General features: G+C 31.7%; 2 protein-coding genes and 1 long non-coding RNA gene across 8 annotated transcripts; 1 reads left to right on the top strand and 2 right to left on the bottom strand.

Moving 5' to 3' along the window:
- Positions 1-117: 117 nt before the first annotated feature.
- LOC123268981 lies at positions 118-6274 on the bottom strand. Of its 2 annotated transcripts, none has more exons than XR_006510337.1 (3): positions 4868-6274; positions 4597-4794; positions 118-495 (listed from the first exon to the last, which is right to left on the bottom strand). It is a non-coding gene; the product is annotated as an uncharacterized LOC123268981 (long non-coding RNA). The 2 variants fall into 2 exon arrangements; XR_006510338.1 differs by lacking the exon at positions 118-495 and having other exon boundaries at positions 4266-4794; positions 4868-5299; positions 5561-6274.
- Positions 507-12090, top strand: LOC123268978 (epidermal growth factor receptor kinase substrate 8-like protein 2). Of its 3 annotated transcripts, none has more exons than XM_044734446.1 (11): positions 507-660; positions 7784-7839; positions 7972-8204; positions 8278-8614; positions 8694-9901; positions 10091-10208; positions 11117-11161; positions 11245-11391; positions 11457-11622; positions 11696-11831; positions 11905-12089. In XM_044734446.1, the coding sequence occupies exons 2-11, from the start codon at positions 7794-7796 to the stop codon at positions 11986-11988; spliced, it is 2520 nt and encodes an 839-aa protein (XP_044590381.1). In that variant the 5' UTR covers positions 507-660; positions 7784-7793; the 3' UTR covers positions 11989-12089. The 3 variants fall into 3 exon arrangements, with proteins under 3 accessions (XP_044590381.1, XP_044590383.1, XP_044590382.1); XM_044734447.1 differs by lacking the exon at positions 507-660 and adding an exon at positions 1495-1686 and having other exon boundaries at positions 11905-12090; XM_044734448.1 differs by lacking the exon at positions 11117-11161 and having other exon boundaries at positions 11905-12088.
- LOC123268979 (dihydropyrimidinase) lies at positions 11714-24975 on the bottom strand. Of its 3 annotated transcripts, none has more exons than XM_044734450.1 (11): positions 24639-24975; positions 20477-20571; positions 20103-20415; positions 18294-18473; positions 18059-18172; positions 16190-16419; positions 14968-15304; positions 14745-14900; positions 14395-14680; positions 14242-14317; positions 11714-11850 (listed from the first exon to the last, which is right to left on the bottom strand). In XM_044734450.1, exons 1-11 carry the CDS (start codon positions 24675-24677, stop codon positions 11826-11828), a joined length of 1851 nt encoding a protein of 616 aa, XP_044590385.1. In that variant the 5' UTR covers positions 24678-24975; the 3' UTR covers positions 11714-11825. The 3 variants fall into 3 exon arrangements, with proteins under 3 accessions (XP_044590385.1, XP_044590384.1, XP_044590386.1); XM_044734449.1 differs by lacking the exon at positions 16190-16419 and adding an exon at positions 17266-17498; XM_044734451.1 differs by lacking the exon at positions 11714-11850 and having other exon boundaries at positions 14233-14317; positions 24639-24974.
- Positions 24976-27015: the final 2040 nt, after the last annotated feature.

Below are 27015 nucleotides of genomic sequence, written 5' to 3' on the forward strand. Positions count from 1 at the left end.
CCAGCACGGTTATTTCATAAGCAATCAAATTTTTTGCGGTAAATTTTTGTGTCAGCTCTGATTTTATTTATGGATATTTCTTCCTGCTGAAATTCTTCACGCTCGACGATCACGACGTCTTCATTATTTATTTTTAATCTACGCCTCAGCTTTTCATCAATGTAAAATATTTTTTTTTAATTATTAAATGTCTTAATCAACGCTTAGGTAATATTTGTCAAAGTTTAATTAACTTGTTAAGATAAAAAATATTAATAGAATGCTTCAGCGACTGACGAAGATTTAAAAAATAATAAAAATTCAGGGTTGGAAAAAAATGTGAGTGATTGGGCTGAAAAAAAAAACCCCAGGTAAGACGATAAAAAAAATAAAATAGTTTTAATCCATACGCACCTGAATAAGTGACCGATTTGGAGCCTCGGATCCGATTTAATAATGTCTCGTAAGTGGGAGTGAAATCCTACCAATCGCGGTCGCCTAATAGAAAGTCAGCGTCTGAAAGGTAGAAGAGACGACCTCAGGTAGTAGCTCAGGTATTTCCAGTCGAGGATGAGTGCGACTTGAGCACAAGTTCTATTCAAAGTATAATATAATATAATAAAAAATAAAAAACACTTGTGTGCGTACAAGTATGCGAGTCTTGTAAATATATACATATAGGTAAGTAATAAACAATTAAGTGTGTGTCCTAAACTAAGTATTCTTCATTAAAATACTGTGCAAGTGCCGGGAACCAATAATAATAATAATAATAATAATAATACTAAAATTTGAGTGATTTAGAATTAAAACCTGATTTGAAAATATTTAAAATGTTAAAAAATAAGTAAAGTAAATTAGTTTTTAAGTAAATAAGAGTTATCTTCAGACACTTATCAAGGTATTTATGAGGTGGATACACAAGTAGCAAATTGCTTAGTTTGTTTTATCAAATATGAAGGAACTCTCTCGCTAATGACGTACAATTGATTTAAAACGGAAGTCTGGTTTAATACAAGCCAGGATGGGTGGATTTTTAGTTGATGTGGCGTTCTCCATACTTGACGATATTCCCGCATGCACTTTTTTTCCATTTATTATTTATTATTTACTAGCCTATTTATGAAGAATCGGTAGCAAGGTGTAGCAGACTTGACTCGAGAATTCTAATAATCATTCAAACGGTTACTTTCTTGACGTAAAGTGTTGGAATTTATGTTAATTCAGTGAACTCCCGATTATTTTCTCTGGGCATACCAACACCATTAAATACTCCGTGTTGTGTCCTTGTTCATGGGACCATGGGCATAGGATTATTACGCTCGATAAAAAAAGATACCAATAAAGCCAGATGTTTCTTGTGTGGTTTTACGTGTTACATGCTAAAACTCCGATCTTTACAACTACTAAATATTTTAATTTAAAATTTAATATCTAGTTTGTATTACAAGAGATAGTATTCAATGCATTAGGTATCTCTGTCTTGTCTATTTCACTATTTAAATTTATCGTTTTATTGTTTTGTTACAACTCTAGTAGGCAGAGGTGTTGCTTGCCGATATTCCATATAAATAATTGTTATTGCTTTAAATCCCAGACTGAGATTGGTATTTTAAATCGACAGAGGATATTATTCATTTAAATTATCAGCTAAGATTTATTTAATGACATGTGATAGCGCTGAAATATCAAACGTCATAAGTGACGGTAAGAATTCATAATTGCCACGTTCCATTCGAATTAACGGTATCTTTAACATATACTTGAGGTTGCATACCATATGAATACTTTTCCTGCAAAAAACTTGATGCTCCGAGTATTTTTATTCAAATAAACTCCACGTGTGGTTACTATCAAAATAATTACACTTAATGTAATGTAACACATATTAAATTAAGTGAATTGTCATGAGATCGCGTGTTTACTTATTAGTTGACAGACTCTGTGAGATTCTCGCAAACATTCGATACCATATAAACTAAATCATAAAAATATATCTTGATCGGTAGTCATCGTATCAAGATAAATATACATTCATTTTATCGATATATTTCTTCCTCATGTAACAATATTACGTTGCAAACGCAGCTGGGTATATCTTCTTTCAATCAATTTTTAACGTCACGTCCAACTATATTGAATTATTTATTCTAATCATGACTCTTATTTCAATACAATTGTCATTTTAAAATGAAAATATTTTTTTACTACTTACAAACACTTTTTTTTTAACATTTTTATCGGTGAATCAAAAAAAAAAAAAAAACCTTCGTGGAATAGCGATAAGATATTATTTTACTTGAAATAAGGAAAAAAAAAATTTTTTATCGATTTTAATTGTTCTAAGTAATTTTTATATTTAATAAATATCTATTAGCTTGATGAAAAAAAATAAAAACTTTTTAATTGATCGATATTAAATTAATTAATGTAATAAATTTAGCCGTTAATTCAATTCTAAAAATCACTTAAATTTTTTATTAAAAACTTTGATGAACCTGTGACTATTTTTATCAATCTAAAGTATAATTAAAGATAATTTTTTATAATTAAATAATCCAAACTGTTGATATAATTTATTAAAATGAATTTGTTTTCTTTTTCACGGGCACTGACTGGACAGCGTAGGTAGTTATTAAAAAGTAATAAGAATAATAACCAAGTTCAGCGCACGTATGATAAATAAAAATTATGAATGAATAGAGTTTGTAATAAATGTATCATGTTAAAAGTACATAAAGATACACAGGTAATCAGGTGCGATATATATGGTCAGTTTCCGCGTCATTAATAACGATTCACCGCGGGCATCTCGACTGGTTTGATTCAAACGTTACCCATCGCGTTTTCTATGATAATTGATAAGCGTTCGATAAATTAAAACCCCTTTTTACTGTTAAAACCTGCATAATATAAAACAAAATATTCGTGTCACGCGATTTCCATTTCTACATCACATCACATCATAGACTGCTCATTTTTTTACTCTACCCGCACAACCTTATCATTTTAATGTACCGTAACTTGGATGTAGTATAATACGGCTAGTTCAGCGCAAAATACCGGGATTTTTTCCTTACCCGGCCCCCTTTTTCCCTTATTGCTACTTAACTCTTTGTACTGACGTTCCGGTACATTTTTTCTGCTTTATTTTTATTTTAAATTCACCATTCGTATCCGGTTTAATTGTATACACTCTGTTCAATCGGTTTTGATAATTACATTGCTCCGATAGTAATATTATTGTGTACCTTTTCGTGGGAGTTGATTTTATTCACCCTTTAATTATTTTATTGATGGATACAGTTGTTTGAATGAATGAATAAATAAATTGTTTAATCATGAGAGTGGAATAAATAAAATGAAAAGTAATAAATAATAAAATTGAAGTTGAGATGAGAATCTCTCGAGTGGCATTCCTAAGAAGAGGTCGTGCTCTCTCCTCTCATCTCTTGTTCTCATTTTCTCGATAACTTCTTTTTTCTTTTCCTCATCTTAAACATATTAAGCTGCAATTCGAGAGAATTTTTTACTTAACAGTCCAAGTCTTTGATTAAAAGTTCATTCACTAAAGAAATAAATAAATTCTTGGGATATTTCATTGCTATTATATCAATAAAAAATCAAATGATAAAAATAATAATAACATATAAATATTTATTCATCACTTCTGATCAAGGAGTGGTAGATAATATAAAATCATGTCAAGGATTCTTGATGTGATATAATTCAAAATAATAAGTTAAAGTACGTTCAGCTGGAAAGGTTTATGACATTTCTTCTTTCGCAGATCTATCGAGATTCAAGACAATATTTACTTAACGAAAATAAATTTAGCAATAAAAAATACATAATGGTGTCCTAAATTCTTTAGCTCACTGAAGGTACGAGTACGTTCAAGGACGTAACAAACAAGACGGTATTACACGACACATTCCATAATTTAATATTTTTTTTGCTCAACTTGGGCGTGTCGAGTCGCGCATTCATAAGTAATTTCACGCGGTTCTCTTCACTCTTCTTACACAACTAAAGGTACTATACCATATCCAACTTTTAATATCATATATTCATGCGTGTGTATAAATGTATAAAATAAAAAAATACTCTTACATCAAGTTTACAAGCCGCAAAGTCCTCTTTAAACATCTTAAATACATAAAAGCTCATAAATATGACAACTATTTTTAATATCTTTAAAATACTTTCATTAAATTAATTTTATTAAATAAATTATACTTTCTAAATTATAATTACAATTTCCGAATTATATATATTCTAAAAAAAAAAAAAAAATTGCTCAATATTTAACAAGTTACTTTTTATAACTTATAACAATTGCTCAAGGTGTATCACAACAATCAGCAAAGAATAGCTGAGGAAATGAATGCAAAGACGGGTTGACGTATCGCGTGGATGGTTAATATATGTTTATATAAATTTATTAATACATATGAAGACTCGAAACGAAATCCTTGGATGCATCGAATGCGAAATGGCGCGCACGGATAGGCGTAACGGTCGATGAACTGCGAGTGTGGTAACTCTTCTCTAATTATAGTTATGGGGTTCCCAAGTCCTCACTCTACATCTACATATCTATGTATTTATATCTACCTATAATGCATAGAGCAGTACACATTGGTTGCACCGACCCGTACAGTATACAAATATGCAGCGTGGATAATAACAATAACCATCCAAGTCCACGTCCAACTTTCTTTTATATCCGGAAGATCTTTCTTTAACTGCAACTGAGGACTTACTAGCCTTGAAGACCTCAAGGTTACTGCCAATCAAAAGCACATCCCTTATCTGGAAAAAACACACACGTATTATAATATAATACTACCGAGTGACGATTACTCAAGGAAGAAATAAAATATACCAAGAAAGAAATCCTAAGCTGGCAATAAACAATTGTTTACTTTCGATAAACTCCTCAAACATTATTTAATTATCATTATTATTATTATCAGCTGTAACTTAAATATCACTTATCATCCTAGAACGATCTAATCGTTAAAGCTTTTAGCGTTTACTCACGTCTAATCTAAAATGAATTAAAACTGCCTTGGGCTCACTGCATACAACCATAGTTATACGTCAATAAATATATATCGCACCGTGGTGTTGTACATGATATTCAAATATATTCTCGTTTAAATGTTTTCCGTTTACTTCTCAAGTATAATAGTAGGTGTGTTACATACTTTTATGGGTCAGCGATCGGCATCCCCGATCATTTTTTCCCTTTTAAGTCCATACGTAATTAAAGAATGTTGAGAATATTCTAACTCGGTTTATCTGCTACAGAATTCTGCAACAATAAAATAAAAAAAAATAAAAAAAAAAAAAAAATAGTTAAAATAAAAAACGCGACGTAAAATATAATTAGACTGCTGGCTGAAGACATGTTAATTATTTTAATAGCCTAATTGTTTTCCCCGTCTATTTGCAACTCAGGAAGACAAGTTAACTTTAAGAATGACACAGTTAGTCTATTATATTGTCTTTAAATGTTATATAATTGTCACGACAATTGGATCCGATGTTACCGTCCAATAATTTCATCACTCACTTTCTCTTAACTTCCGGTGACAGTCGATGCCGATACCTAATTTTTATTTAACTAGCTATTTACTAGTAGTTATTAATCTCTTAAGTGAAAATATTTATCGATAGTTGATCCATGGTTGGCATACATTGATATTTCACTCCTGACTGGCAACTGCAATACATAAATGCTGAATGTTAAATACATATATATATATTATATTGCGACGACCTTTCATTTAAAATGCTACCAGCGTAGGCTCAAATGACATTACGTGTACTTTATGGCTCATGTACGAACAGAAGAGTTCAGCAGCAGTATCAAGCGATTCATCACTTTTTCTTCCAAACAAAATTTACAAAAAGGTGTACAATAATACCCATGTGAAAATGAATCACCGTACTCGGTGGAGTAACCAATTTGTGGTTTAGCTTACTCACGTTTGGTTGTCACTCTTATTCTTCTTAGTCTTCTCTGTTTTGCTTCAGTGATCAAAGTTTACGTGTTAAAATAATGGTATTTATATTTTCACTTTTATTCTCATTTGAACGAGTAAAAAAAGATTGTTTTGTGTAATTAACATCCTACACAACGCAAGTACAATACTTGTTTCAATAGTTGATGAACTCTTGACGTTAAATCATCATACCTTTTACGAAAACATCTTACATGATTCATCGTACATCATCAACATTTACATTTTAAATAAAAAATAATTCGTTACATGTCGTGGCGTATAATGATCCTGTAATCAAGTGTTTAATTTATCATTTTTTATTAACCACTTGTTCATTATTATTATTATTATTATTATTATTAGTTATTGCATATAGTATGGAACATTATCATTATAAATGAAATAAGTTTTCGCTTTGAAAAATGCACAATAGCAATTTAAATATTTTATTGCGTGTAATGATGGAAAACGGTATTTGTTTTTCAATAAAAACTTTCTAATATTAAAAACACGTAAGATGACTATTAGCTCAGCTCAAGTTAATTTAAATGTCGATAGAAAAATCCGGTAATTGTTTCACAATATGCATATAAATATTTTTTATAAATTTTAATTGTCTATTTCAAGTTTTGTTGCTCAATTTGTTTCAGCAATAATAATATATATATAAAGTTAAGTACTTTCATTGAGTATATGTGTATAATGATAAGTATATACAAGGCTTTGAATCTTTATGAAAGAAGCGAGTCAGTGAAACTTCCCTAGATGGATCTCAGACATATTTCAGTGACATTTAAGAGTCAAGTAGACATTTCCAAGTCCTTGAATGCACTTGTTATTTTTATATTAAATAATTGCTGTGCAAATCTTCCCGGTTGAATTATTAACTATAAAAAAATAGTAAATTAAATTAAATGAGATATTTTATTTGTTAAATCGAATAAAATTCCTTGAGATGGGCAAATGCCGTTATCCTGCAGTTCGTTGCCCGTCTTATGCACTTCTCATGCGACTTATATTCATCTTACTTTTATTTTTATTCTTATTACACATATATATTGTGATCCGAGTATCGAGATAAAGTATATCTTCCAAAAGCTCTTGCTGAGAGTCCATTCTGCAGAATCTGTCTCATAACTATGTATATGCCTGCATAATATATAAAGTATAATAACGAAATGTATGTTGTACACCAGAAAAAAAAAAAAAAAAAATCTCGCCGGAGATATAAAGTTTCACTTGACTGGTGGATGATCAATTGACTCGACTTGAGTGCCCCGTGATTCCACGATGAGAAAGTTGGACGTGATCGACTAATGTTGACAATAAATAATATTATTTTTAAATAAATTTCATTCATCTTTTAAATAAAGTCATCGGAAAAATACTATCACGAAAGACATTGCCAATCGGGGGAAGAAAAAACTTGTAATGACAATAAAAATAATAAAACATTTCTATAAATGGAAGTAATATAGGATTTTAAAATACAAGGGGCAAATTAGGCCGATTGGAATTTCATTTCAACATAAAGTAGTTTAGCTTTCCTGTCACCAAGTACGGAGCTCTCGGGTTGGGTTTTGTTGTATTGATGGTCTTGCTTACATTTGCCGGATACGACATGTCGCGATGAGCAAGAACAGCCGGACATTATATTACTTACTACCGCTTAAGCTACCAACTTTGTTGGTCCGGACTAACTTTGTTCTTAAAAAAAATTATGTCATTCTTTTTAATTTAATTTCAAGTACATATTAATTATCTAAACAACTTTATTTTGCAATTAACAGATAAACAAAGATGCCGTACTATAACAGTGGCCACAGTTCCTCACCCTATTCCAAAGGTAATTAATATTCGTTTAATTTAACAAAAAAATTACCATAATATTTTCTCTCATTTAATAAAATCACGGATAATTGGCCAGCAGTAAAAAGTTTAGCAATAAATTACAATAACTTATAATTTATTTACAAAGATGTGCCAAGTGGACCATCGAATTCATCTGGAAGTCGTAGTGGCGGAACGGAGCCGACCTACATGATGGAGCACTTGGCCACTTTCACAGTCACTAAAGACACCGGAATAGTCTACCCGGCTGACGGCATGCGTCGTCTTCTTCAGTTGGAGAAGAGCAATGGTATCTGGAGCCAAAAAATGCAGCTACGTCTCGAGCGTAATTGGGTTTTAATAATGGACAACGAAACCGGGGTATTTATTAAAACAATAATTATCATTATCTTTATGGACAATTACATTAAACAAGATAATTAATTTATTTCAGGCGGTTATGGAACGATTTCCAGCAGCCTTGATCCAAGAACCAACGGCCTTTACGTCACGAGACCCAATGGAGATGTACAACAACATTCTGGTGTTCACCGTGGGAGATGACAGTGGTTCTGGGCAGCGCGCAGAGATGCATATCTTCCAGTGCCAAAGTATATCCGCTCAGGACTTGGTCGAGGATTTAAAGATGCTACAAATGGGAAAATTAGTCCCCGGAGGTTCGCCACGTGGTCCCAGAGGACAGATACCTCCTCCACCGGCTCTACCGCCTCCAGAACCACCGCTCAATGGCGTCAATGTTCGTGAGCAGGTCTCAGCATTCAATGCCAATGGTATTTCTTCTTTTTACAAAAAAATTTATCAATTATATTTATTACTTGACATACTAATTAAAAAAAAAATTTTTTTAAGGTCCAAATGATCGCGAAGAAAACAACGATGAAGTATCATCAACATCGTCTGAAAAGTACGAGCGTGATGTGACGATTCTCAACCACTGTTTCGACGACATAGAAAAATTCATCGCGCGGCTACAACACGCAGCAGCAGCCTCTCGCGAACTGGAAAGAAGACGTCGCAATCGCAAGAGCAAGAAGCGGAATTTGGGCGACGGAATGTTGACCATGCGAGCAAAGCCACCTCCAGAAATAGAGTTCATTGACATTTTTCAGAAATTCAAGCTGTCGTTCAACTTACTCGCCAAGTTAAAAGCTCATATCCACGATCCAAACGCTCCAGAGCTAGTGCATTTCCTTTTTACACCTCTGGCGCTGATCGTCGACGCTTCTCACGATACCAACTACGACACGAATCTACCCAGCAAAGTGGTGTCGCCATTGCTGACCCGCGAGGCGGTTAATTTACTGATAAACTGTGTCACCAGTAAGGAAACGGAGCTGTGGCACTCGCTGGGCGACACTTGGTTAGTCCCTCGCGATCAGTGGAAAGGCCACGTCCCGCCGTACCACCCGATCTTCATGGACGGCTGGTCCCCGGAGTATCCCATCCCAGAAGACCGCGACCACGATCATCTGGCCTCGCTGCTCAATGCAGACAAGCAGAAGCGCGACGAGATTCCCGAGCAGCAGACGGATAATTATTATAACCATCGCGACGTCGAAGAGTCTCACTACAGCAGCGACTACCTGGAGTACGAGAGCCGCGAAGAGCGTGGTAACGATTACTTTGACAGAAATTACGGCCCTGGGTCGGAGCTGTACAGCAGAGAAGACCGGGAAAGAGTCGATCAGACGCGAGCTCACAGCGACATTTCTGTCGACTCGATTGAACGCGGACCTCGCGGAACTCCTGCGACTGATCGCGCTCAAGAGGCTTGGCTCGACGACTTGCTGGCCAAGGGGGCCAAAATCGTCCAGGTCACTTACCCGCGCACCGCAAATAATGACAAGGAGTTGACTGTGGTCAGGGGAGAGTATCTGGAGGTCCTGGATGACACCAGGAATTGGTGGAAGGCCAGGAATTCCAGGGGACAGGTCGCTCATGTTCCTCACACGATTGTCGCTCCACATAATCAAGCCCACGCTGGGGATAATGATGTCTTCAACAACCCGCTCTACACCTCGAGATACCAGAGACAAGGACACGGTTATAATTATGAGGTCAGTTGAGATTTGAATAATTTTAATCCGTTATTATATATTATTATTAGCAGAATTGTTTTTATGAATAGAATGTCAAAGATCATTGTTTTGCTTGACATTTACTTGGCATTTGAACAGTTAATTTGTGAAAGATAACAATTGGAGATTAATTGTTGTTAATAATTTAATTTATGATTTATGTTAAAGGATTCAGAGATTGAAGGAACTAGTACTAGTCCTGGACCGGAAGCGACTCACAGACCTCACACTATTCCTCCACCCGCACCTGCCGACTGGGTGCGAAAAGAACGTCTAGGTAAAAAAGGTGAATTTCGATATTTTTAAGTCCCTTTTAATGAACAAATTTTATTTTTAAATTACTACAGCTTAATTTAAGATTAGGAAATTATTAAAACTGGAATATATTTTATTACATATATATTATAAATTAAGTGTTTTTTAATCAGTGTTTATTATTAAAATATTAATTATAATTTTGTAAGTAGTATTTATCAATCAACTAACCAAATTTAGTCGATAAAACTACTTTAAAACTTACATAATTATTTTTAAATAATTAACAACCCAGTAAATTTATTTAAAAATATTTTGATAGTATCGTAAATTAACTGCGAATTATTGAAATATTTTTTTAGGATTTACTATTAATTATAATAATATAAATAAAATAATTTTATAAGTATGTCTTGTCTCTGTATTGTCTGGGATGTATTTGTTTGCAACAAATTAATGTGCTTTGTATTTGTACTTGTACTTTAAATCAAATCGATCTATGAATAATTATTACGAAAAATTAAAAATTGTGTCTTCCAGTGGGTAAAAAAAATATATAGACACCGTGGGACTGGTTTAATGAATTTATAATTGTGAAATCATTGTTACAAAGACTTAAATAATGAAGGTACAGTTGAAAGTCGGTTTCACAACGTCCTGGGTGATTGAAAAGTTAAAAAAAATTAATTTCGGATAATTTAAATAATATAAATACAAGCGACTTTGTCTGCAGGACAAGGATATTAAATCCGTCCAGTATTTCTATTGTAATTTATGTAAATCGTATATTTTTTAATTAATATCAATAAATGTATTCCAACATATAAACATATAAGTTGTCTGCTTTGTCTTTGTTTTGTGAGCTTTTAATTGGGGAGTCCTTAGCTTGTTGTTTAAATGTGTCCGTATTACCCTCTACTTATTTTTTGAGCTTTACAGCTTTTTTCGCTTCCTGTTCTTGTTTAAAAGCTATCTTCATCAAAGGTACGCATAAAATAATTATTATTCTGGGTGATTATTAATTAATGGCTTTTTTTTTTTTTATTGTTCATACTTTTGATTTGTAGAAGAGCCTAAAGAAGAAAAGAAGAAAAAAAAAAATCATGGAACAGTTCCTCCCCCTCCACCATTACCTTCTCCTTCAGCACCGGAAGTAAGTTCAATCAGTTCCAGCAAAAGTGGTACTATGAAAAGTAATTCTTCTTATACTGAAGGTATAATAATTATTCTATAACTTTATTTTGATTGGTAAAACAATTAATGATAAATATTTTTAAAGAAAATGGTAAAGATCAAATGCACAAAGAGTTGAAGTATGTGTTAACACTTTTCCGGGACAAGAAGAAAAATCTCGACGTTGTGAAGACACCTGAAATTTTTATTGATCAGGAATCGACGCCCAGCGAAGTTCAGAACTGGCTTTCTGCTAAAGGTTTCTCTGATAAGTAAGTAGTTTTTTTTTTTTTTTTTTTTTTTGTTAATTAATTATGGCAGTTATTGACATATATATTTCAACAGAATATGCAGGCAGTTAAAAGACATGACTGGCTCAGAGTTATTCAGTCTAACGAAAAGACAATTGGAACAGTACTGCGGTCTAGTTGAAGGAAGAAGATTAGATGGGCAGTTAACGCTTTCGCGAAATGCTTCAGGCGTAAGTATCTCCGGAATTCCTGTAAAAAAAATTGAATTTTAGTATTATTTATCGTCGAAAATTTATATTTTAGTATCACACAGCAAGAACTCATGAATTGAAACAAATACTCGAGAAAGCAAGGAAGAAAGTTGAAGAAACTAGCATTGAAGACTAGAATCCTCTGAATAAATATTTTTATAAGATTATTTTCTTAAAGACACACAAGACTGGTGTCAGAAAATATATATTAGTTGATTAGTTATAATTATAATTATAGTATAAAATAAATAAACTCATGCGGTAGTTATTGATAATTATTATTGTATGTTAATATATTTATTAAAAGCAATCACATACATATTTATAACAGATATAAATAAATGTACTCTAAAGTTGTATCGTTAAGTATATGGATTCAACTGTTAATATAAATATGTTTATTAATAATTAATAATTAATAATAATGTATTGTTAATATTAAATATTAATTTGTAAACAGATGTGAACTCAGCGCAAGCTACCTTAAAAGAAGAAATTCTCACCATTTGCATTCTCATATCCTTTATTGGTATGCGTAGACCTTGTAATTTATTTAAAAGTACAATAAATTGCTTAAACGCAAACGAAACATTAATCAGGCACCGTCAATTCTTACGCGAGTTTATTTATTAAATAATTAGTACAAAATATTTTTTTTTTCAAGTATAAATAAATTTAAAATGCGATCGCGAATCGGTAGAAAAGTTCCTCTAAACTACTTTTAGTTGCCTTCTTATTGTTATTGTTACTATTTATCATTATTATAATTATTATTATTATTTATTTTATTATTGTTTTGGTTTAATACATTCAAGGTTCGAGTGATATATATATATTTGGAGTAAAATACCCACAGTGACTGCAGCCGAATTCGATAATCCGACTTGCAGAAAAAATATAAATAATAAAGTGGATTTACACTGTACAACATTTACAATTAATTAATAATGTTTATTAGTATAAAAAAAATTAATTAAACACCGATATGTCGATGGTAAAAATTCTTGGCTGTTTCTTTTAAATATTTATTTCATTTTTTTTTTTTTATTATAAAATTGTTTTTGAAATTTAATGACAGTAAAAATGTATGCAGCGTAATCCACTTATTTTATACATCCGTATGACGTATTAACATATGTAAAAATTTATTAAATATCTTTGATTATCCTTTAATATTTTATTTATAACTAAATATTCAACAATAAATATTTAGTTATATTATTTTAATTGAAAAAAGTTATCTTATTCATTATTTCGCAAGTTGAACCATTTATACTTTCGCGTATTTAATTACGATAAATACCAACAACAAATAAAACAAATAAACTATTTAATAAATTTTTAAAAACATCAAAGAAAAAAAGTTCAATTGCAACGAGCACAACAATTATTTTTATTATTGTAGAGATCAATTTAAATATATAACATACTTTTATAATAATAATAATTAAACAAATAAATTTGATTTAATTGTGCGTTCGTCTCATATTTAATGAACGCGAAACAAAGCTTAAATTAATATTTTTTTTAAAACTTTAATATTTATTTTCACGTGGATAAGCTTCGAGACGCAGTGCATGGTAAATCTACATACACATAACATTCAAAACTCACTCATATATGTATATTATATATACTTTTATTTATAAACATACCCAACCTGTTAATCAATTAAAACTAATTATATATCAATCGACCAATCGTTACACAAATTATAATATTTATTTTGATGTTCATTTTAACATAAAATGAATTTATTGATTACACTACTACGTTAGTAATTATTAATTAATAATTATTACTTATTAGCCTTTTGTGTAATTTTTTTATTTTAAGTTGGCGTATTAAAAGTCATTACTGGAGTTAATAAATAAAATTAAATAGTAATTCGTCGGAATTCTACTGATAAATAATGAAGTATGAGTTATGAGTGATATTACGGGTGTATTCCGAAATATTTTTTAATTAATTTAAAAAATTATTTTAGCTGTAAGAAGCGCTGAATTTATTTCTTCGCTACAAATTTCCATAAAATATTTCGAAATGCACCCTTTGTATAAATATGAGTTTAAAATATTTGGTCGTACTTAAACATAATTGATTAAGCCTGATTATTTATTTAAATAACAATAATAATTGTTATTATTATTATTATTAATTATCATGGATATATTTTGATGATAAATATGAGTTGTATGGTGACCAAGATTGAGAACGACAGAGGATAGACAACTTAACAATTAGTATTTGGTGAGTAGCGAAAAATAAAAAGCCCCTTGAGGATTTTAATTATCCTGCGTCCATTTAAAACTTTTTATCCGATAGTTGGGTCAAAATAAATATTACCCGCGCATAAGCATACCCTTCAGCTGTTTGTTTATTAAATTACCAGAATCCTCCGGCGCTACGACCCCCCGGTGGGTTATTTACCCGGATACAGGCACGTCGGGCTTCGTCAGTATCTTCTGTAATTTTAAATTAATTTTATTAATAAATAATTAAAAATTAAACAGAGGAAATCAGGTAATGAAGAATAAATTACCGCTGATAGAGAATGTTGAGTCTTGAAGATTTCTTTGACCTTCTAGACGCGGTCCCTTAGCTGAAGGAGTGACAACTGCGGATTCTGGTAATGTAGGAGTGCAAGAAATTTCGCGTAATTTTGGTTTATTGCGCATGGCCTCGTGGTTGCCGTTGGTGTGATTATTATTCGGTTGCATTCGCATAGCAGCTGCGACTTTAGCAGCTTCGCGAGCTTTTGCACGCGCCAGGTCTTCATCAGCGTGTTTTTTAGATTCTGCTGCACTTCTTGCTACTCCTCGGGGTATCTGTCATTAAAAGAATTTAATTAGATTTATTAATTATAAGTCAATTTATTTATTTCTTCTTTACCTTTTCACGTTCTTCAACCATTTCATAAACATACGGAGGATTGAGAGGTGTTTCGACGAATCTTCCGTATCCATGGACCGCTTTCAAGTCAGTTTCATCAACGCAAACTCTTCCACTGACAATAACATACTCTGGAACTCCAGTAACTTCCATTCCCTAAAAAAATCAATTGAATAGATTTTTAAATAAAAAACTTCCTGTTGAAAAAGAAAATAAAAAATACCTCAAAAATATTAAAATCAACAGCTTGAACATGAGTATCCGCAGAGATAACTCGCTTGCGGTTCGGGTCCCAAATCACAATATCAGCATCCGACCCTACCGCAATAACTCCCTTTCGCGGATACAAATTGAATATTTTAGCAGCATTTGTACTTGTAACAGCGACGAATCTCGTGGGATCCATAATACCAGCATGAACGCCCTTTTCCCAAACAACAGACATCCGATCCTCGACTCCGTTGACGCCGTTGGGTATTTTAGTGAAGTCATCTTTGCCTAAGGCCTTTTGGTCGGCATTGAAAGTACAGTTGTCACTTCCCGCGCATTGCAATCCGTCCCTAAATTAAAAATATCAGTTTTTCATTCAATTAAATTTGTATAAATTTAACAAATACATTATTTTAATCAAATTCAGAGATATATATTATAATTATATTGACTTGATTATTCAGTTTTCCTCAGCTCTTGTTGTAATAAATGAATAGTGATAATAGTTTATAAATATTTATGCTAGAGAATCGTTGATGATAAATAAATATATAATTTATGTTATATAAAGTGACAAAATAGGCAAAATTGTTTAGATTATTACTTATTACGTACTTCCTGTTTCAGTAACACTATATAAATTATACTCAATTCCTTTAAATCAAACTTACAGACTCTTTAAATACATTACATCATAATTTATTTTACATTAATAATACTTTGTAATAAATTTATAATGTTTCTTCAGTAAAAATTCTCATCAAACTTTAATTGATTTGTAAGAAAATGTTTTTAAGAGTTTTTAAAATTCTTTAACAGATTTTTTACGGCCTAACAAACAATTACTAATTTTTTATAAAGAAGTAATTAATTAAGAATGTTGCAAAAGTATAAAAGGGAATAATGAATAGAAAATAGTAAACTTTCAAAAGAAATTCATGATTTAAAACAAAACTTTCATCGAAACTCCTTAAAAAGGTAAATTCGAGAGTTTACTCTTAATCGATTTTATTCATACATACATATATAAATATGTAGTTTATTTATCACAAGTTTCTATAAAAGTTTTGAGTTTTAAATAATTTAAAACTTTCGAATAGCATATCAAGTTGAAATACCGGATATTTATCCATATTTTATTCAAATAAACTCAATATTTATTTTTATTTGGTAATAATGAGAGTGATGACAACATTGGAGTGGGTTCATTGATCGGGACTCATCACAATACTTACTCGGCAAGCTTTTCAATTAAATAGGCCGGCGTCGTGGGGTCGGGTCTAAGAGGAGGGTTAGTAACAAAACGTCGTCCCTTCTCCATGTCTTTTCCGTACTGCTCGCTCCCGTCGACGCCTACACCAGCTGCCGTGGCTTCCCCAAACACCACAAAATTCTCCCGCTTCGAGGCGATTACGTCCGCCGATGACTTACTCATCACTGCCGATACGTACAATGGACAATTCACCTATATATTTATAAAAATATATAGGCCACTATATATTGCGACGCATTCCAAGTAAAAATTATTTTTCAGTGCAAAAATGGCTAATTTTTCTTAAACGTCTACGGATTACATTAAATTCGTGCTAAACAATAACTTAAATACAGACAATGAGCCAAGGAAAACTGATGTCATGCTAAAAAATATAAAGTGCATAGCAAATAAAAAAAAATAAATGACAATTAAACGAGTACACTATACTAACTTTGAACCTTATTCTTATAAATGGAGTCAGCAAACATTTAACAATTGACAATTATGTAGTTTCAATGTATGACTAACTGAGAAAATAAATAGTGAGAATATCTGTCACCTCGGGTATTATTTATCGTCTTTACTTGCTCTTTATACATTAAATATAAAAGTATGAAAGGTAACGAGATAAAAATAACTGCGGCACGTCTTTTCTCTGGAAAAAATTCTTAGCCGGTGTAAAAAGTCGTCAGGTAAATTGTCAGCTCTTACATTTAATGTTAGTCTTTATTTTTATTGTCCTTAAAAAAATTAATAACAGTTCATTCATCGGGCAATATCGCAGGTGTTAAACCTTTTGTTGACTGTTTATTTGTATTCTGCTTTATCAGGCTCATTGAATTCCAAATTTTTTTCAACACAGTGTAAATAATTGATGCCCTCAATTACAATCATGAATAACTAAAGATTACATAAAATTTTAAATGTTTACTTCTTTTTTGTATAAAAAAGAAGACAAGTTTTATGAACAATAATTGACTTTATATCATGACCAATGAATAAAATGTTATTAAATGCTGGACAATTTAATTTACAGTCGGCAAGAAGAAAACTTACAAAGCCAATTTGACCATAAGATCTCTGGGAGTATCTTCGTCGGGTCTAAGCGGTGGACTGAGGACATGTCCAGCAGCATGTCGCCAGCATTTGTGATGATAGTTGGTGCCGTCGGTACCAAGAGCTGCGGCCAAGGTCTCGCCCCAAACACAAACCCCTCGTTTCCGGGCTTCTTCAATAGCTTCCGCTGCGCTACGACTCATCACATGCACTACGTACAATGGACAGCCAACCTAATTGTATTTGTGCCGTAATATTTAACATGCAATAATAATTCATAACAATAAATAATATCGCTAAATTCAATTGTCAATTATCCTGATGAAATTTTTCAGATAATTATTAATAATTCACCAGAGAAGAATATGATTTTTAAAAATAAATAAAATATGGCGATAGTTCGCTAGTAGAGACTATAAACGAGTCGTGACATCCGGTCGTAACTCTCGAGTGTCGGCACGTTTATGTCAATGTTACTTTTGTCAGGACGCTAGCTAAGTGTAAAAAACAAAGTGAGATTCCATGCTGTGATGCGGAATAGAAGTTTTTAAAATTCTTAGCTCCTTATTTATGCTGTTAACTTACGAGCGAATAAAACATAAGTGCCTGCCCGCAAATTCGTGACATTGACAATTGAATTTACACCAACAACAACAACAACAACAACAACAACAATAAATAATAAATAATAAATAACAAGCGACTAGATACTAAAGAAATTTTTCAAGCGGAATAATAAAAAAATATTGTTCTTGAAGTGAAACTTTATCGTATAAAGATCGATTAAAAGTACCTGACTGGCAATGACGCAAGCTCTGTGTGTTGCCTCGGCTTCAACTTCTTCCGGACGAGACATTTCGTGACCTTCCGGTCCTGTCACTCCGGCGTTCAATAACTTCTTTGTGTTCTGCAATAAATCAATCACTCGATCATGAAAACCCGAATGAAGAATAGCAAGTACCGCGTATTAATTATATTGGTATTAATTATTTTGTTTTGTGACTTATGACTTATGAATTATAACTTACAGCGGCAATAATGTCGCCGTTTTCTGCATGGACCATCGCTACGGCTCCCAATTCTTTGCAGGCGGTAAATGCTTCTATTAATTCCGGATCACGAAGCATGAATAAATCTTTATACGCCATAAACATTTTGAAACTGTTTACTCCGTGTTCTCGGGCCAGAATTGACATTTCTTCTTTTGTCTAAAAAATAAACAAGTTAAAAAAAATATTTTTAATTAATTTTAAACAAGGAGAAAATAAGTTATTGATTATAAAAGAAATTAATAACTTTAAGACGATAACAACGATGTAATCTCGGTTCTCATCATTCTCCGGTCGGAAAACTGGGTCAAAGGTTTTATACGATGCAAATGCACGCAACTACTTTCTCAATGACTTGAAAAAAAAAAAAAAATCAATCACTAATAACAAGAAAATTTAATTAAAAAATTCTTTTAAAAAATACAGACTGTTATTTCTAATTTACTTATAGGGCAATTACTATTTAAATAAGATTTGTTTTTGTTTTCATCTGATCAAAGCTTGTTGAACTCGTCACGCCGCAGCGTTGGAGGCAAAAAATAAGTAGGCTGATTGTTTATCACGCTCGAGAAGTACCAGCAAGACTAACATAAAGATAGAATAAGTAACACATTACTTAAAAGTATGGGTGAATCACTGGTACTTGTACTTGCCGGTGTTTCTATTTGGATTAAACGATAAAAAAGTAGAAAGCTGCCAACGAGTTTTGTTGCCCTTTTTTATCCCGCAACACTTTCTTAGCCCTGCTTTGACATAAAAAATAATTAATAATTATCAATCTTTCTGCGACTATCGCATTAGATTCAACTAATTGGCGATAAAAACTTTGACACGTTCCTAAGTTGTCGATAAGAACTTGCAAGTAAGCCGAGGCGTTAATTAATTATCAAACTAATACTAATAATTAATTGTTTTATTAAGTAAAAGATTGTAAAAAAGTTTCTTCTCACGGTCGCGCGGTAGAGTAATTATTAGAAAAAAATTACACGACACATTCGCAACAATACCTTTATAATTATAATTAATGTACAATTAACACAAACGGTCTTTGTAGTGTAGACAAAAAATAGGTATGTTCTATTAACCTGATTCATTTATGCAAACTTCCTGGTTACATATTAACAGGAAATTAAATTCAAAATCACGTGATACATTTTTTTAGCTAAAATTTAATTGCTAAACATTTAGATGATTTGTGTTAAATTACTGCGGGGTATTTTAGTTTTAAATAGCGTGGGAGTTTGGAAACAGGTCTGAGTGATAAGCTATTATTTTCGTAATTATACGGGGTTATTTTTAGAGCATTGAGGTAATAAATAACGCTTATTATCCCTGATGATTTAAAGAAGGTCATTTGAGAGCCAAAATTGCAAGTTAATTTTTTTTTTGTTTTTAAAAACTAATAAAATTTTGGAAAAAAAAAAAAAAAACAATGAAATAATAAAATTTTACAATCAGAAAATAGAAAAATTTTTGCAAACACAATAATAAAATTTCTGAAATCTAAAATAGATAAAAAAAAAAAAACATGACTGACAAGACTTTTGCGATTAGATAAATAAATTACATAAGTAACTTTGTAAAATTAAGACCCGTGAATTATGACTCACTGTAGAGTAATCGGTAGGACATGTAGAAGCGTGCGAAAGTCATAGAGCACATACAGCGCAACGACCTTACGCTCATTTCCACTTATCCATTATTATCATTATAATTTTACTCTACTTGCTTCAACTGATACTAATAAAATCTGTTATGTAATATAATAATATTTATGATCGACATTACTCTGGCATTCCAGCTGGTGACCGCGACGTGGAGCCCGTAGTCGCAGCAAACTTTTTCATCAGCAGTGGCCCGATACCTCTCGTAAGCCTCCAGAAGATTCTCGTCTTTCTGGGGGATGACGAAGTCCATTATCATGGTGGTCCCACCTGCTACCGCGGCTTTGGTCCCCTGATAGAAGTCGTCCACCGAAGTCGCGCCCATCAGCTCCAGCTCAAAGTGAGTGTGAGGATCAATACCTCCTGGCATCACATATCTACCACGTGCATCTATTGTCCTCGTCCCTCCGGGGATTATCAAGTTTCGACCCAATTGCCTGTTTAAATTGTAAAAGGTCAATCGAAGTTTATCAATTTAATAATTAAAATTAATTTTACTTGATGATTCCGTCTTCGATGTAAACATCGCTGTCAACGATCCCGTCCTCGTTGACAACTTTTCCATTCTTAATCAGCAGCCGATTTGCAGCACTCTGTAAAAAAATAAATGGATATTTTTATTCAATTGATCGAATCACGGTTGACAGGATTTATTATCGATGTCATAGATTCGTTGGCAAGTAAAGCACATCATTATCATTTTCATTGTATATTGTATGATAAAGTGTGTCAGTACATCATTAAGTTGACGTCTTACAGCTTAGTTGCCTATCCAACCGTGTTCATATAATTCTATGTAATTTTGTCGATTGTTATTATACGGCACGAGCCACTGCAATGTAATTTTACCTTTAATATATTAAATATGTTGTAGTTTTATTTTTTATCTTTCGAAGAGGTATCATTTATTAATACACTGATAAACAATCAGCTTAATTCAATAGAAAAAATTTTTTAATCGAAAAATATGAATTTTACTTGATACTAAAATTATTTTAAATCAGTATATTGATAAATTTTGATTTTTTTTTTTCTACAAAATGTAATTTAAAATCGAATTTATTTTAATGAATTTACATAAAGAAGACATAGAATATTTAATTATTACACAATATACTTAAAAAAATGAAATTTACTGATTTTAAGATAGTGAAAGGTTTTAAAAAACTTGTATATTAACTCGACTGTTTACTTTTCTAGACTAGACCCGAGGCAATCTGAGAACATCTGGTGTTTATTTAAATTATAAATTCAAATCGGAATCTAAATCTTGGTCTACTGTTTTAGAAATCCTCGTATTGATCAAAAGAAGAATAAAAATACAAAAAGACTCGTAAGTCTGAAGGAATATATATTTCTAAAAGGGAGAAAGCGGAGGGCGAATAAATTTCTTCCACGCAGAGGAGTTGTACAGAAAGTAACAAGCAACCCCAAGCTAGGCAGTGGTATTGTGGCGAGGGTTGTTACCCCGTGATTATTTCCATCTATGACCTCAGCGTAGCTTGTAGAGTGCACTAAGGTATGGATTTTCTAGTGTTTAACATTGGAGAGTTGACGGCTACCCTTGACTGGCCCCTGTGTAGAATAGACGGCGTATAGTATCACCATACCAGCCAGTGGACGTTCATATTCGCAAAACGGATCCTAATCTCCCGGCGCTGTTACGGAGCGTAAACATTGAGCGTATTATTTATGCGCTCGCAAATCGCTGACCTCCTGAACCATTACGAGTAATCTACCGCTCACGCCTTTTATAAATAAACTTGCTGTATTTTCTTTCTGATATTTCGATATTTCAGACCTCAGAAAACTAAATAAACCGGATTGAGACTATTCCAAAATATACTTCCTGTAATTTAGATACTATCAGACACTTTCACTCTTTCTGACTATCAACAGAGCCCCAGCCTCCACTTTTTTAATATTCTTCCATGTCAGGGTCGGTAAACAAAGTGAAAGGTCATTAAAAAACGTCGTAAAGGTCTAGACCAACTGATTTTGTTTGGATTTTTTAAAAGTTTTATTTTTGAGTGACGAATTAATTTTATTTTTGTTTCAGGTGAGGGAAGATAGAAAGTAATAATAACAAAAAACGTCGGGCTGGTGCGAAAACCCCCGGAAATGATAGACAAAGTGACACCTGTCCCGTATTATGATATTTATAAATAATAAATGAATGTTTTTTCGTGGGTGAAAAATATTTACATGGGCGGAGACCAAATTGAAAGCATTCCCATGTCGATTTTCGTGGAAATAATAAGTTTAAAACTAGGCTGGGAAATTAAGTATTTTGAGAAGTGAGTACTTCGACCCAAATGCCCGCTTATTCTGGCTCAAGTTCAATATTTCAGAGCGTATAATAGCCCCTAGGACCGTACTTTATGTATTGAAGATGAACTAGCTGAATGCAAAGACACAAGTAGATCGCGAGCATCATCTGGATAAATATAGATATATCAGACGGTGCGAAAAAATAAAAATTACTCTGCTCGAGTTAATTCTGCGACTATTAATACAAAAGTTTTTAAGTTAGTATTTTAAATTATTTATTTATTTGCGATATGTAATTAATAAACAAAGTTGATACTTTGATTTGAATAAAAAACAGTTATATTGATAAATGTTTTTTGCTTGAAAAAAAAAAAAAAAAAAAAAAATGATAAACAATAAAGAGTCGTAAGCAAAAGGCTATTTATAGATAAACTAAATGACACGCATGATGTTTAAAATAATTATATAAGTTGGGAGTGTGATGTTAAAAATTCTCACATTAATGTTCTATCCGTAGCGCGACATAGTGTCGACGAACTATCGATTTGTGTCGGGTCGTTCCATTCCAAGTCTATATCATCCTCTATATCGCAGTGCCTCGGAAGGCTCGAGTACATAAAACTCCGCAATTTAGCATGTACATTACCAAGGCACAGACATTTCTTACATATTGCATGCATTGTACGGTAATAAACTCTCACGTAAGATTGATTCTTAAAACCGCAGACTTCTGAAGTCAAGACAATGAAGTTGCGGATTTACAATTCATTTTATCTTCACCTCAATAACATTCAAAGCCAAGAAAATTTGTTTAAGTAATTCCAGGTTTCATTACCATTATCATGAAACAAATTCGCTGTTTAGTTCGGCCAACTACAACCGTAAATTCTAACGGGACAACCGATTGTTCCGGTTGTCAGTTACAGAGCTGACTTACTCTGTTATGTCCTACACTCTGTCTCTGTATTTCAGCTCATCAAAGTTCTCCTTAAAGTTTAACTGCTCGGCAAACAATTTTCTAGAAATAACAACATTTAATGAGCATCAAAAGAATAAAAAACTTTATTTTTTAGAGCTCTAATTCGATAAATTAAATTAATTGCCCGTTTTAACGGTATGATAACAAATTTATCTATCAGCCGATAGATAAAATACCTGATTATTATATATAATATAATTTATATTACAGAAAATATTTGTTCGAAATACCAGGGACTAAAAAACCCGGATCAATAATTTCTCGGCGATCCCTTTAGTGGAGAGTGGTGAGTGATTGTGGAGATATGATTAAAAATAAATTTCCCTTTTATTTTTCTTAGTTTGGTCATGCCCACATGGTTACCTACGCATTATTTTCTTCACCCTTGATACATAAATTACTAAATATAATTCATTCCTCTGCTTAGCTGTAATAATAAAATTTTATTTTTATTTTTACAGCTAATGATAAATAAAATTCCGTAGTTTATTTTACAAAAACGTGTAAATTCAATTTCTAAAGAGATAATGAGCAAGAGAATTGACACCACGTGCCGAGATGACGGAGCCAACGACCGTAACTAAATAATATTACCGAGTTGATGAGTCCTGGCATTACCGATTTACTCTGGAGTTTTTAGCGGCATTAACCGATACATAATACATGTAGTTGGAGGAAAAAAAAAATACCTCCGAGATATATCTGAGATCGGAGATCAGAGATGAAAGGACTGAGAGGCCTAAGAGCGGTGAAAGATTTACAAGCTACTTGAGTTGAGTTTAAGTCCTATCAATCACTACTTTTATTTTTAATTCATTTCATTACTTTATCTCTCGGTAATATCGAGTGCTCAAAAGTCGCGAAACACCTGCTGAGATTTTATTTTATTTTAAACAGAATAGAAATGAAAATAAAATTATTATTTATAAATTGCAAAGCATACTTCCGTGGATAAATTATTCAGATTTATTATTTTACGAGCAATTTAACTCACGCGTATTGAGATTTGTTTTTTAATTCGAATGTATTATTAGTTATTATTATTATTATTATTAACTTTAGCGATCGCCTGTTATGGGATCCGAACCTGTCAATAATTATATTCGTATTTCTCTGTTCAAGTGCATCAACAGTTACGCAACCGAGCGATCACGTATATAAATAAAATCGACAATTACTATTACTATTACTGATACTATTTTAACATTGAGTGGCTATTGTACTCTCGGGCTCATCAATAATCACCGAGTAAGCCGGCAAGTAAAAATTACTACTGCAATTAAGGGCGTATCAATTATACAGCTTTAAAAAAATCTTCAAGGTATTTAAATTAAAAAATTACTTAATTAAATTTAAATATGAATTTATTATAAATGTAAATAAATAAATAAATAAATAAAAGAAACTGACCTGCAGATGAATCGGGACCTTTTTCACCGGCGTACTCATTTTGTATCACTGGAAAAATTTTTCAAATAAAACCACTGGCACTGAGACTGAAATAAAAACTCACAGTCCTAAAGTTTTATCGATTTTACTTGGATTTATTGTTCCAGCGAATTAACAAGTCCAGGGTATGTAATAATTGAGTAAAAAAGGTGGCCACCGGAGATAAAACTCGAGTCTCGGCAGAGTACGCAGGATCACGGAGAAGATGAAAGAGGAGCTGAAGAGAGTAAGCTCGAGCTTGCGCTTCGCGTTTAAAGAGCCAGCGATCGACTGGTGTCGTAAATGCACTGCGCGATGTACGGTGTGTAAGACTCGCGGTTCGTAGAAGGGGCTGTGCTGTGGGTCCCCACTTCGACGCCCACTAGTTACAATATTGCTTGTATCTTGTATAAGTATCACAGAGCAGACAACAGAAGATATGAGAGTTATTTTTTATGTTTTAGAAGATGAGCTGGGGTTTTTTTGTCCTCCCTTTTTACTTCAACGACTCGGCTCCTTTAAATCACTACTTTTTCACTCTAATCGGCTTAAATCTTGCTTCCTTATTCTTGCAGGATCCTGGATACTGGATACTGAGACTTTCCGACCTAAGCTGGGATTTAATTTGTAAAGTTTTAATTTATAAATTTATAAATTTATAAATGGATAATTTGTAGAATTAAATTATTGCGTTTGAATTTACTGATATGGTAAAAGAAGTGGATAGAAAAAATTAATACTATTTTAGGACACTAATCGTTATGGACAGCGAGTAGAGGATTTACGTGATAGGATTGCTGCTGAACCGCATTGAATGTTTCTTTTTCTCAACTTCCCTGTCATGTCCTACGCTAGTTCGTTGCTTGCTCAACATAACCGGTCGTTACCAATTCTACAAGAGTACTACACTTCTTTCAATTTGTAAAAAATAAATTATTTTTAGAAATAAATCAAACCTTTGTAACTAATAATTTATAAAAAAATATATTTACACTATTTAATTCTATTAAAAAAATAAATTAAGGATCAAGGAAGAAATTTAAATGAATGTAAGAATTAAAAATTGACATTTATTTTTGAATCTTTATTATATAATATATATTTAATATTTATATAATGTATTTATATTTACTTAATCGTACCATAGAAGAGAATTTATTTATTATTTATTAGATGTCAAAATGTGTAAGTAACTGTAACTTAAACGAGAGGAAAATGTCATTATTTATTATTATTACTTATTCGCTTTATCAATTTATTTAATTTTCTATATGCATATGTATATATATATTTTTATCTTAATAACTAATTGCCGTAAAATTAACTTATAAATAGTTCAAGACTTGCCACTAAAAATACAATAAATTTTCATCTTCATATTTTTATAAACCATATATATGTTGTGACATTTAAATAATTAGCTACATTAATAAAAATTTTACTCGAGACCTAAACAAACTGAAATTATTTATTTTATCGTAATAATAATTATCATTATTAGCTTTCAATATCAAATTTCGATAATAAATCATTACACTCACACGACCACTCAGTACTTAATTAATTATTATTATTTATCCTTAATATAATTTAATATTCAATTCAATTGTAATAGTCTCAGTTGCTTCTAAGCAGAAATATACAAGATGTGTTTAGTATATTTTTGAATTTATAAATATTCCAGATAAATTCTCGTTATCTTGCTCCTCCTCATTCACATCTACACTTATTACTTTCTACTTTTTTTTTATACAAAAAAAAAGTGATAAATATAAAATCCATCGCCGTGTAAAACACGAGTAATTTTTAACTTAAACTTTTAATCCTCTTTTATATACAAAATTCAATACCTAGTACTACAGTCAGTCTATCTTCACCATGAAGAACTACTGAAATCATCAAGCATAATTCGTAATAATTATTATTATAATAATATTTATTATGGATCTTAGTCTAAGTATCATTTTAATTAAATTAATATTTGTTATATTAAATTGCGACAATTAAAACAATCGACAAAAATTAATCTTTGATTGAAATAAATTGTTGCTTTTGATTTACAACCAAGTCATTAATTTTTGAGGAAAGTTTATCATTTTTTTTTTTTAACAAATGTTTTAATAATAAACATTCGTTGCATTGTCATTTCTTTAGCTTTGTTCAATTTATAAAATCTCTTATAAATTACTCTACATAGTTCTTTTGTAAAACTATGGACACGCTTGATTTTTGACTTCCTCACTCTAGAAATAAATACACTCATAAGATTGCTTCTAAATTAAATAATTCAATTCTTCCATTTAAAATATAAATAAAATAAAAATTTTATGTTCTTTTTTTTTATCTTTTACATCCTAGG

This window comes from Cotesia glomerata, linkage group LG7 (genome assembly GCF_020080835.1).
Source record: "Cotesia glomerata isolate CgM1 linkage group LG7, MPM_Cglom_v2.3, whole genome shotgun sequence".
Taxonomy (NCBI): domain Eukaryota; kingdom Metazoa; phylum Arthropoda; class Insecta; order Hymenoptera; family Braconidae; genus Cotesia; species Cotesia glomerata.